The 13,472-nt window shown below is 32.2% G+C and overlaps 1 protein-coding gene across 3 annotated transcripts; it reads right to left on the reverse strand.

Annotated features, from left to right (window-relative positions):
* Positions 1-3,683: 3,683 nt before the first annotated feature.
* Positions 3,684-6,830, reverse strand: LOC140815958 (probable serine/threonine-protein kinase PBL3). 3 transcript variants are annotated; one of them, XM_073175017.1, is made up of 7 exons: positions 5,754-6,661; positions 5,592-5,666; positions 5,125-5,462; positions 4,901-5,036; positions 4,557-4,693; positions 4,355-4,457; positions 3,684-4,281 (listed from the first exon to the last, which is right to left on the reverse strand). In XM_073175017.1, the coding sequence occupies exons 3-7, from the start codon at positions 5,440-5,442 to the stop codon at positions 3,908-3,910; spliced, it is 1,068 nt and encodes a 355-aa protein (XP_073031118.1). In that variant the 5' UTR covers positions 5,443-5,462; positions 5,592-5,666; positions 5,754-6,661; the 3' UTR covers positions 3,684-3,907. The 3 variants fall into 3 exon arrangements, with proteins under 3 accessions (XP_073031118.1, XP_073031116.1, XP_073031117.1); XM_073175015.1 differs by lacking the exon at positions 5,592-5,666 and having other exon boundaries at positions 6,521-6,830; XM_073175016.1 differs by lacking the exon at positions 5,592-5,666 and having other exon boundaries at positions 3,685-4,281; positions 6,533-6,829.
* Positions 6,831-13,472: the final 6,642 nt, after the last annotated feature.

The following is a 13,472-nucleotide window of genomic DNA, read 5'->3' on the forward strand; positions in this document are numbered from 1 at the left end:
AGTAGAAGCTAACAATTCTAGCAGTAACTAATATTTCAGAAGCTGGTATTTTTCCAGCAGATAAAATCCAGCAGCAGAAGAGTTCAGTAGCGCGAGATTCCAGCAGACAACTACCGATTTTGCTTATGACTCATAATGAAGCATTTAACATGAAATAAAAACTGTTAATGGCACATCATGGAAGATTATAGTCATTAATTGGGAGGCTAACAGTCAGAATTTTGCCCATAAATAACACCCTCAAATCTCTGAAATGTTGTTACACAAATATTGAGTTATCACTTGAAATTCGAGCTAAGGGAGTGCATTTTCGAGCAGAAAAATCCAGTAGCGAGAACAAGCAGATTCCAGACTCTAACCGAAACCTTCTAGCAAATTACTGTAAGTAGGCTTATGTATAAGTATCTTGAAATCATTTTGATAATTCCTGTTTTGAAGCAAAGTATGTGGATTTTTTATTTCTTGTTTTTGAAGCACTGAAACCTAGTGAACTAATGGTAGGAATATATATTTTGAAACATTCATAATTCCTGATTCCTGATTACTGCTCTCATCCCTTAGAGGAGATAACATATAGGGGACTGATATCAGTTCAGCCATGAAATTCACAAACGTGCTCAGTGCTTGCTTGCTAAATTTTAAGTTATGATTTCTGTTCTGAATCATGTTATTCCTGAATACTGATTCCTGCTCTGAAAGTAAGATTTTCTGTATATTATTTGTATTACTGTTTCTGTTGAAAATGATTTTGAAAATTAGGAGTTATTCTCGCACCGCTTATTGAGTGACAACCATATCACTCACCCACCAAACTCATCTCAGATAAGAGCAAAGAAGAAACGTTAGAAGAAGAGGAGCAAAATTAGTTCTGGGGCTGGTGAAGAAGACTGTTGTTTATCAGTTTGAATTTATGTTTCTCCGCTGCATCTGTTAAGACATTGTTATGTCTGGTTTTACATTTCCGCTGTAAAACATTAGTTATTTGAGTTTGTATCATACTATGAAACATTCAGTATTATGAATAAAAGACTGATTTCTGAATTGTGTACTTTTGAGACTTGTTGTTTTTTAATGTAAATTTTAAAGCAACGTCGGTATCGACCAACCCCGTCCCTGGGTCATGACATATTTTATGCTAAAGTTTTAATGATCATAGTTGGTCGAACTTTGAGGACATGTTAAGGAAATATATTATTTTTTATTGGTGAACGATGATGTATATTTTTTGTTTAAATTCCTAGAGTTTCGACCACGTGAAAAAATTTTTTTTGCAAGTTTTTAAGAAAATTTTAGGACGTGTCTTAGCAAGACACAAATTTGTTTATGGATGTTCAGATATTAACAACTTATGAAAGATTAACTAGAAAACTTTGATTTATACAACTCTTTTTACAAATCCATTCTACTTATGACTTATCATTTTCCTAATTGAAACTCCTAATACACTCTCAATTGTAGTCTGCAACCTCACAATCCACAAAATTTTCTTGTTTTTTATGTCAGGACTACAAACACACAACATTTTCGTCTTTGTATAAAGATTATCGCTCAATTATTCTTTAAAGTTCAACTCTCATGTACGTATATGTAATTGTGTGAGATGATTTAAACTATTAAAGTGTATATTTTTCAAATGTATCATCACACTAGTTTCTTTGGCTTGCTCTCACTCTAGCTTGTTTTCTTCTTATAATATGTTCATGATTTGAATCCCGATCAAAAGATTGTTGTTTAATTTTCAAAATATTGTATTTGCGGCTCAAGAATGATATGGACATTTGAAACAAGAATATGACCGTTTGGAAAGATTATGTACGGTTTCTGACAAAAAATAGTCATATTCGAATTTCTGACCAATTTTTAATGTTGGCCTTTTTTCAAGCAGGAGCGGCTAGAGTTGGTCTGGTCCGGCTACGGCTGGAGTTGATCAAGTCTAGTTGTTGATTGTAACTATTGATTTTTCGATTTTGGGGAAAGTGATGAACATGAAAGTTGTAACATTTTCTCTTAACTTTTCAAATAATCAAGAATCACTCAATGTCATATTTATGTGAGAGAGATTATCAAATTACAAGACTATATACAATTTGAAACTTGTTCTTCGTTCAGTACAAAACCAACAATTTCATCGCGGTTTTTCATCATCTAAAGATCTGATCTGAGCGTCTACTTTGGAAGATGATTTGTACATCATTGTGTTATCTTTGTAACACATACTAAATTATTCTATTTCAATAATCGAGCTCAGAGATATGATCAAAATACCAGAATTGCTCAGGTTTAGCTGGCATTTGTATACGTGTCATCTAGTTTAATCTTGCAACCACTATTTCACCTAGATAACATCCAAACTAGTCGAGCTGGCCTGAGATATTACTTGTAACAAATTGAGTTTTATATCCATTTTTCCCCTTGGTCATTTCGATCACTGAGATATCATCGAAATACTTAAGCTCGTAATATTTTCATTTTTACTAAATTCGAGTTCTAGTTTCTCAAATATTCAAACTTGATAATTATGAACTACACATTTAATGAAATATGTTAGCAATTTAATAATAATTTTTTTTTATCACAAAATCAAGTTTGCCAACTTTCTGCAACCCACCAACAATTATTTCACCCACATAATTATGTTCCCAATGGTTTTTGTCATATACATACACAAACAAATGAAAAATTAATTACTTAAGTTGTAATTAAATATTAATTGTTATTCGGATTGCTATCTATTGATTATTTAAGTTGTAAGTATTAACATATTAATGTTGTATGAGCACATCTTAATTTCTAAACTCTTATTAACCTTTTAAACATTCATTTTAGACTCATATGTGACATATTATAATTTCAAATATTATTATAATATTTTAAAATTTTATGTGATAGAAATGAAATTATTGATAAAAAAAAAATAATGTATGAATTGTTTTATACTTGTAGTTGTAAAGTCAGGTACCAGACCGCCTACCAATTTAATGGTTCGGTACTTTTAAACTTTTAGTTATTTATTTATATTTATTATTAATAAGTATAAATCAACAAAAAAATAAAAATAAATGAATAAATCGATTTTTTGGTTCTGTTCGGTTGAAAATCCGAATTGCAACCTTAATACGGGTCGCCCGACAAAAGGGTTGAGAAATGGTGGTAAACCGTACCATATCGTAACCAAAATTATCTATGTTATAGCATATCGATAATTACGGTGAAGCAAATTATACCGATATCATACCGAAAATTTCTGTACATATAATTAACATACCGATTATATCTAAATTGTACGGTATACCGATATTTCGGTACGATATAGATATATACAATTTTATACCGAAAAAACCTTACATTTCAAGTTATTGTTTTAAAATATTATATATTTTAAAATTATATATATTTTCAGTAAATTTTCAAATGTCATATTGTTATCGTACCGAAAAATGCGTTATAGTTACCGTACTGTATCGAAATATTCGGTATTTCGAAAATTCAATAAATTCGATATAGTAATCTTGGTATACCGAAAATTCGGTATTTTATTATATTATATTATATTTTAAAAATAATATTGGATTTATTTTAAATTATTAACACAATCAAATATGAATATTAATTTTATAATTTTCTATTTTTATTATTTTCATTCAAAATATTTCTTATAATTCACATTCAGCGTATGCATGGTTTTAGAAGGCTTGGGAGCTGGTTCACGAGTTGTGGAATGATTTCATATTTTTGCAAATAATTGATACAAATACATTTAGGAATCTATAAAAAAAATTTTGGAAATGGAAGGGGCGACCCCTGCCCATCCCCCTCCAACTCTAGGATTATCAAGCTTGAAAAAAATCGAACTCTAGCTGAAGAGTTTACGAGCCAACTCCATTCAGCTTACGCGTGCAGTGGAATGTTAAAGTGGTGAGATAGATAGAGCATCAAAAGAAGTTCGGTTATCTGCATTTGAATGTCTGATGCTTTTTTGAGCTTGGAGCGTTTCGAGTGTTGCTAAAACATCGGCCATGCGTGGCCTGAGTTTCGGTTCGTTGCATAGACATTGCAAAGATATAGCAGCAACACTGAATGCTGCTTTCTGATGGTATTGTCCCTCCATTTTAGTGTCCATTATCCGGAATATTTTTCTCTTGTCAAACATGTATGGAGTCGCCCACTCAACAAGGTTCTGCTCGATACCCACTTTTGTTTTATCAAAAGCCTGTCTTCCAGACAAAAGTTCGAGCAAAACCACCCCAAAACTGTAGACATTGCTTTTCGCTGACAATCGCCCTATTCATGAAGCCAGAAAAATTGGAACCAAATTGCAAGGAGAAAGAATAAAAATATAAAGATAACAAGGGACCTGTGGCAACATATTCTGGCGCAGCATAGCCACGCGTACCAATAACATCGCCTTTGGGACCTGCGTTGGCCAAACCGAAGTTAGACAACTTTGCGTTGAATTCCTGCAAATGGGATTGCCAGTGTGATATATAGCTATCAGTTTTACACATGTAAATCTGGGAATGATAAAGTAGATTATGATAAATGAGTTTCGACCCTACCCCATCAAGAAGAATGTTAGAGGCCTTAAAATCTCTACATATCACCTGTTCTTCTGCTTCATGCAAGAAAGAAAGTCCCCTAGCTGCACCTATTGCAACCTTCATTCGAATCGCCCAAGAAAGGGGTTGAGGCCCCCCTGCAAAACATAATGGCGTTCCTCAAATGAGAAAATTTGCTTTTAAATCATTTGATCAAGAAGATAACTAGAATCCAAAAGAAAATATGAACATGTTCATTTGAACCATATCAACAATATTGATTGAAAAATGCACTAAAAATGATAATAACAGGCGGCAAAACAATCAAGCGTCGCGATAACAGTTGATCTCAGAGGATAACTTACTCCTGAACAAGTGATTCTCGAGACTTCCTCTGGGCAAGAACTCGTATACCAACAGCCGGTTATCAGCCTCGGAGCAGTATCCAATAAGTTTAACTAGGTTGGTATGATGAAGTTGACCAAGATAATTAACTTTCGTCTGCAAACCAGAGGCATTTTTCAAAATTTTCATATGATTAAAAACTTGGAACACTTTGCCATCCATCGACAAAATATAATTTACTTACCAACCACTCCTGGTGGCCTTGGAAACCCTCGAGCTTCAACTTCTTGACAGCTATGATGAATCCCGAACCGGGCTTTGAAGCCGTAAGTGTATGTTCATCAATCCAACCTTTGAAAACATAACAAAATCCTCCTTCCCCAAGAAAACTGTCGGGTCTAAAGTTTCTTGTTGCACACTTTAACTCGTTAAATGAAAAGGCCTTCACGTAAGGTGATGATAGAATTTCAACTTCTGATCTCAGAGTGGGAAGGCTTGCAGCACTACTTTTAACAGTCAAAAATCGAATGCTTCTATTGGACCGGGCTGATGAATTGGACATGTTGGGAAGTCCTGGCACTTCTAAAGCTCACAAAAAAGAATAAACAAGATGATCAGCTTGTTGAAACCCCCTGAAACATAAACCTTCTAAATATTCTACACAAATAGAAAGAGGTTATATATTTGAGTAATAAGAATAATTTCACTCACTTTCTTATCTAGCAGTTGAAACTCCCGTTGTGGTTATATTTTGAGTAACAAGAATAATTTCACTTACTTTCATATCTAGCAGCTGAATCATGAGAATCATTTAGAAGTGTCCTCGTTTGGGACAAACCAAATCATGAAGATTTTCGGCAAATTTGAGGATACCTCCAAACAAGAGAGGAGAAAGGGATAGTTCACAATCTCAAGTTCTGGCTTCTGCAGCTAAATTCTTATGCCATCTGATCTTAATTGATGCATTTATAGGACCGAAACAATACACGGATATGAACCAACTCCGAACTGTAACATGCTCCATTAAGAATGACATTCCATGATATAAATCAATGTGACAACGCCATACAATCAGATACATATGATATTACTGAGATGGTATACTTTTGGCTTTTCTAGGACTCGTGTGAATAGATTTAATGATTTGAAGTGAATGACCGAATAGACAACAATCATAACAAAACGAAGCTGAGGACTTCTACCCATGGAAGACAAAGGAAGTTTCTTAGAGCGATGGCTGTAATTACAATAACTGAACAAAGATTAATCACATCATTCTTCAGTCCATCTGTAGATGTAAAGCATAGTAAATATGTAACTAGAAGGAAATTCAGACTAGCCAAAATAAAAAATAAAAAAAAGCTTATTTAACTCAAAAGAACTGCTCTTACAGCCAATGAAAACACTAAAAATTCCACAAAGGTAAAGTTTTTTTTAACCATCTGACCTACCAATCAAGAATCAGAGCCGAGGCCACCCAACCCAACCCTTGACCAGTCTAAAGCGCGCAAAAAAACAGTAAACAAGATAATCAGCTTGTGAAACCTTCTAAATATCGAGTTCGTACCAAATGATTTCGATAAAAATTACATCATAGTAGTACAATTCCAAAAACAGCAAAAAAGAAAAAAAGGTTTCACCGTTGAAGCTACCAGAATCAGAGTAAAGAGGAGAATCAAAGGAGAAATCTGATTGTATGGAGCTGAAGCTGGATTCCCTTGAATGGGCAAGCGCAAGCTGCCGAAACTGCTCTCTTTTAAGAGTGGCTGCAACCAACCGCTCCCAGTTATCATACGTTGTTGACATATTATTATACTCTGTAAGCTGTCTTCAAATCAAGAAGAAGAAATTGAGAAAGAAATCCAAAGCAAGCTTTGATTTTTCCCAAGAAAATTGTGCTCAAGTGGCGAGGAGGAGGAAGCCATTAGTCAATGAGTCAACCGCTCACATTTTATAATTATTTATATTTATGAAGCTCATCTTGGTGAAATTAATTTTTTTGGATTAAAAATTAAATTATTGATTTTGTATTTGGCCAAAATATATATGTATATATATTGATTTTGTAGGCCATTACACATAATTAAAGTATTGATTTTCATTTGTTTCAGGCTATGGATTTGTGTTGCCTTTATTTTAAATATTTATTTTGAAAAATTTTAGTTCAATTATTTCATTTATTCACTTTACTTTGTTTTTTTTTTAACTCCGTAGAATCATATGATCGCATGTGATATTTATAGACGTTGATTTCTGATTTCACAAGTAGACTTGTCAAATTGGGTCAGGCTCGTCTCGCCATAAAAATTGAACGAATTGAACAACCTGTTAGGAGACGGACCAAAAGGATTAAGCCCGTTTGGCTTGCGGGCCTAAACGGGTCGTGGCCCGCCAAATTAGAATAGAGTTTTATATTTTAAGTTTTATATAAAAAATGAGATAAGACTCATGCGTCTCCATCACTCTCGTATCTTATTTCTTCGTTAAATTTTATCACGCATCTCCGTCACTCTGGTAAAATCTATGTGTTTCTTTTCTTTTTTTTTTTTAAGATATTATACTCTCCTCCTTTTTGTGTGTGGAGGAGTAATCGGTTTATTTATTTGCCTTTGGAAGTCCAAAATCTAGCCCAATGCGACAAGGAAAGTAGGATGCAGACTGCTTATTCTTCACATATGGGCCCCTAGGTTTTTTCGTTTCTTGTCACGGGCCATATTTCTTGAATCATTTATTTTCCATCTAACATGTGATTTTCAATCTCGTGCTGCTTTAGAATGCTCATCCCTTTGCTTCACGTGGTTCTATTTTCTTGAGACAAAGAATTCGAAACACATATTATTTGATTTTGTATGATCTTCAGATCTTGAAATATTTGTTGATTTATTGGTGCGGTAATATGTGTATCTTAATAAATAATTCACCACACTTGTAATTATTTTCGTCCCTTCTCTCTTTAGTTTGTGCACTCTTTTTTGTAATGTTCGATGAAGAAACAGTGGAGGAAGCTGTTGTAGAAGATGAAAATTGAATGAAGTTTAATGAGAATAGACTTTGAAGTACTTGTTTAATTTCTTCATGTTTTGTTTAACTACTTTATTTTTTATGGATTATATTATATGCTTTCTTAATTTCTTATTTTAATGTTTTTAAGTATTTTATGAAACTATATTACTGAAGTATATTTTTATTTTATGTTTACTTTTTAGCATTTTTTCTTTTAAAAAAACGGGTCGGACCGTCTAACTCGCAGCCCAAGGTGCGTTGGCCATTTAGAAGCCAACCGAAATGACGGGCTGGCCCGTGCCGCGCCGCCTAATGGCGGGTTGCGGCGAGTGGCGGGCGCCAATCTGTTTTGACATGTATACTCATAAGAAATCACTCCTAAATTAAGATTATTTATTTCCATCATTATTAGATTTTCATATGATAACATCATGTATTAACATTGACAATGCAATATATATATATATATATATATATACACACACACATACTTCTAAAATATTTTATGTGAACGTTGTATATATGTGTATTCATTATTACTAGTATTATATTTGATTAGTAAAATATAAATTTACTAAATAAATAATTGTAAACTCATTATAATCCTTATCGATGATTTGACAACATCGATATAACGATTGTACAAATCTTGTTGATATAATGAAAATTGAAAATTTTGAATTTTCCGTTACTATATTTGGCAGCTGCCAGTTTTGTGAACTCTTTCACCAAAACTGGCAGTTTTACTCTCCTTCCTCAATTAGCAGTTTCACTTTCCTTCCTCAATTAGCAGTTAAGCTAACTTCTATTTATTCCATCTTATGGATTCATTTTATAAATATTCTATTTGATCTCCATCAAACTACAATCGTCAAGTTCAACTCCTTAAATTTTGAATTTTTTCAACGAGAACACAGAATTCGATATTTATGTGGCCCTCGCTGGTTCATAGATACAGCTAGTCGTGGGTCACATCTCCATGTGATTCAGAATAATATTTATTCTTATTCGAACTTACCTATATTCGCCTCATTCTTTTCATCAACTTCTTGATCAAGAATGTCATAACTCATTTCTAAGTACATCTATCGGATCATGGTAAGAGAGTCTAGTAGCATCGTCACATGATCTCTTGGTATCACTGATAATGCTTGCAAGAACATTAAGTTATTGTTAGCGTATAGTACGGTCCTTTCGTCACATATATCTCGATCGAATCTACAACCATTGGTACATCGAGAGTTGCACTATATCAACTCATCAGATCATATAGGATATATTCACCCGTAGACAAACGGTGAATCCCCGATAATAATGCATTTGTTCCTACGTATTTCGAAACTACACTTAACATCGTCACCTGATGACCCTCAATGGAGTCGGTATACAGATTGAAGTGCATGCTAGTACGTATAGCCCATACATTGTCCTGGGTCAAATGACTAATTGTGTACAACTATAACACGGACTATTCTACTCGATAAGTGAGAATCACTTGGACATTCCAAGAGAGAGTTGTTCAATGATCATCACATGATCATTCATCTGTATGAATAGACATCTCCATGCCCTTGCCAATGAAATATGACGTTTACATCACATATTCTAGTCTCGAGCTTAAGCGACATTTATCATTATTTTAGGCAACTGATTCGACTAGGAACATGTTTAGAATATACGGTACACATCCTAATGGATTTCATGATCTTACATTGCGAGACAAACATCATGGTAGCTATTGTATATTCAAGGCTTTATTTATACAGCTTGCATGAGTATTCAGATAAAGTATAATGTCATAATTGGATAAAATCATAAAATATTATTAAAATAAAGATCGTTTTACATTAAAGTTAATAAAAGATCAAGTCACAAGTTGGCTTGTGGGCACCTACTGTACATCCCCGTCAATATTTCTCATTCGATCATCTCGATTCTATATATGTTAGATGGGGGCTCACATCACATATAAGAAATCCCAAATTCAGTACCGCATGTAGTATACAAAAATCTCCTTTAGATGTTCACATTGTTGTGGCACTCCAGCAAATATTTGTCACCACAAGGCCATTATATTTGTCAAGTTAGATTATATTCAATGTGATTAATGAGCAGATTCAGGTTAACTCCCCTTGTTCTTAGCAATCATATCAATAAAGGGACCGAATGCGGAGTTCAATACAGAGCTACCGAATTAGCTAGGGTTCATAGGCTCAACCATTTGCTCGAGCTGACAAAACAGTTCAGCAGATGACAATTGGGTCCATTCTTGGGGCACCTGCTTACTCGAATCCAGGTTAATCTACAAATATGCATGACGATAAAGTAAGGACCACAATGATCTTTGATGATATTCAACATTCATGAGAAAAATATACTTTTTGAGCTAAATATAATGAAAGATCCCAAGCTTAGGCATCCATAAATAGATAAGGTGTGATAATTATTAGACGACCGTATAAATATCCGATGTGGCGCTGATATGGTGTGATAGTTATAAGACGACCGAGAACCACATTCCTTGTAGCCGAGCCGGACAATAATTTTCGTGGAATCGAACCACTTTCCTTCTCACGTTTATGTTTTCTGCAAACTCACACTTTTGCTATGCCATTGTGATCCTATTCTTTCTGACGTTGGGCAAAAGAATCTTCCAAAATAATGGGTTAAATCTGATTACATTGTGTGGCCCTAACTTTAGTGTTTGAGCAATTTTTTTTTGTATCTCTTCGATGAGTAAAGCGACAATTATATACAAAAATATACATCGAATTTTTTGTACAATTTCTCTATCAAAATTTTTAATTTATTTTTACTTCCACTTATTTAAAATGATTTAACAATGCACGTACATATAATCTATTTGCCTTGTTAATTAGAAATTAGAATAATGAAGTCTAATTAGCTAAACTTCCTGAAAAAAATACCACCAAGCTGGATCCCAAAGGAAGAAAGATTCTTTAAATGATCGACAAATAACAAGTGGAAGCACGTTAGTCGCCTTAAAAATAATACAATTTGTGTCTTTTTAGAAATAACCTCGAAGTACCCAATACGTTGCTCTTAGGGAAATGTAAGGAAAAAAAATTATTATTATTTTTAAAAAATAACATATTATTTATATCAACACGTGGATATAAATTCATATCGATTAAAATTTCACCCAAACAGAATAAGAGAATCAACACGTGGATATAAATTCATATCGATTAAAATTTCACCCAAACAGAATAAGAGAATCATATTTTTTTCTACATCATAAAAACCTTTGATCTGTCCATTTGATTTAATACTTTTATTGATTTATTAATTATTAATATTAGTGAATGATGCACACACAATGACACAATACATATGTAAAATAATGACTATTACGTATATGAATCATGATCATGATTATTTATAGATGGAGTTGATTTATAAAAGTTGGTTTATATTTTTTAATTATTATTTGGATAAAGATAATACAACTATATTAAATATGAAATTTTTAGATGAGTGGGTCTCATGTGAGACTGTCTCACGGATTTTAATCGGTGAGACGGGTCAACTCTATCAATGTTCCCATTAAAAAATAATACTTTTAGCATAAAAAATAATATTTTTTCATGGATGACCCAAATAAGAGATATGTCTCACAAATATGATCCGTGAGACCATATCACACAAATTTTTGTCTTTTTAGATACAATATATGTGTGTGTGTGTGTGTGAATTTTTGAATTTTAAAACGAATTATAATAGTTATGAATAAATTATATGAAATTTTTATTACTTATTTATATAAATATGATATTTTCATAAAAACTAATTAATATCAAAATCATATTACTAAATACATCGGTTTTAATATATGATATAGATTATTTCAGTTATACATAAAATACATTGCATGTGACCACTTGTGTTCCTTGATCAAAGAAATAATTATTAATATCATCACAAGCCAAAAGTCTTCGTTCAATTTTCTATATGTTAGGCACATGATCCCAGATTGATCTTTTTGTTTTGTTTTATTATTATTAAACTAAATAAAATTATTTATTGCTTATTCGTTGTCCAACAATATAAAAGTACAAGTATCATTCAGACATTTATGTATGCTTACGGATTTAAAAAAGAGTTTTACGTTATTTAATTAACAGTAGAGATTCCTATAAAATTGATTAGCTTCAATTTCATAAAAGTCCTTTTTTTAAATGAAGTTCAGATTCCTAAAAAAAAAACCCTCATACATACTACAACGAATAAATAAATAAATAAATAAATAAATATATATATATATATATATATATATATATATATATATATATATATATATATATATATATATATATATATATATATATATATATATATATATATATATATATATATAGAAACACACACACACAGACACACACACACAAATACTTCATTCGAACTATGTTAACGAAAACACATTTTACCACCCTGTGTCCTATGTTTATTCTTTTGGACAGGAGGCATAGGGACGAGCGACTCAACAACATCAAAAATTATATTTAAAGGTGACAATGTTATTTCATCAATATCTTAAATTGTATAATAACTCAAACGATATGTGTCGACGACAACTCTCTTGATAAAAATAATTATTGCACCCAACACGAAATCTATATTTTTGTTTAAAAAATTGTGCATACATATTTCTGTGACGGGATAGAATCTCATCGATATTTCTATATTTCATTTGCTTTACCCCTTGTAAAGTGTATAGCTTATAAGTACTAAGTATACCATAACTTAAGTAATGTTTATTTTATTGAATTGATGTATAATAAAAGAATGTTGTTACGGTTCAAACATGATCAGAAAGTACATTTGATTTCACCGAAGGATGCTTATTGTGACGGTTTGTTTAAGAATACCGTCGTTAATTGCGACGGTTCCTATTATGAATATTGTCGCTAAATTAGCGACGGTTTTCCATATAAGCGACAATTTTATAAAATCTTCGAAATAAATCAGCAATTGTGGATAGTGACGGAAAACCATCGCTAAACTCAGTGTTTTCTTTTTTGGTGATTATATTATATCGCTGAAAATGTATAATTTTTATATCGAACCCATTTTGAAAGAACAATCAATTCCAGAAAAAGGGCCCATACTCATTCTCAGAGATTCAATGCTGGAAATCAGAACATGCAGTTTCACGGTTACATAATTTTCATAAATTTGTGCCAAACCTCAAATCCCATTCAAGCAAAAATTTGTAATATTTTTTTCTTTGATTTCACACCAGTATTCTAAAAAGTGGTAGGGGTAGCGGGCGGCCACCTACTGCCTACCGCCTAGGCGTTTAAGTTTTTTTTTATCTAAATATCTGATTCTTCTTTTTAATCTTCATATTTTTCAAATAATTTATATATGTTAGATTTAAACTCAAAATAAATGACATATTAATTATCTTTTTTCGATACAAATTCATTAAAAAATATGTTGAAAAATTTCTAAAAAATTGAAAATAAAAAATATTTTATATATTAAATTAGGAGGAAAAATACACCTAAGCGACCAATTTTTTTTACAGTGCCCAGAGTCCAAAGACATCTCTTTTCTGAAAATCAG

The sequence above is a fragment of the Primulina eburnea genome, chromosome 16 (assembly GCF_022965805.1).
Source record: "Primulina eburnea isolate SZY01 chromosome 16, ASM2296580v1, whole genome shotgun sequence".
Lineage (NCBI taxonomy): Eukaryota > Viridiplantae > Streptophyta > Magnoliopsida > Lamiales > Gesneriaceae > Primulina > Primulina eburnea.

Bases quoted from the DNA above. Each gene is read 5' to 3' on its own strand.
- LOC140815958 (XM_073175015.1), bottom strand. From the start codon at position 6,686: ATGTCAACAACGTATGATAACTGGGAGCGGTTGGTTGCAGCCACTCTT. The intron at 5,037-5,124 runs GTAAGTAAATTA...TCTGGTTTGCAG, and splicing joins AAGGCCACCAGGAGTGGTTG to ACGAAAGTTAATTATCTTGG. The intron at 4,282-4,354 runs GTCCCTTGTTAT...CTTCATGAATAG, and splicing joins GCCAGAATATGTTGCCACAG to GGCGATTGTCAGCGAAAAGC.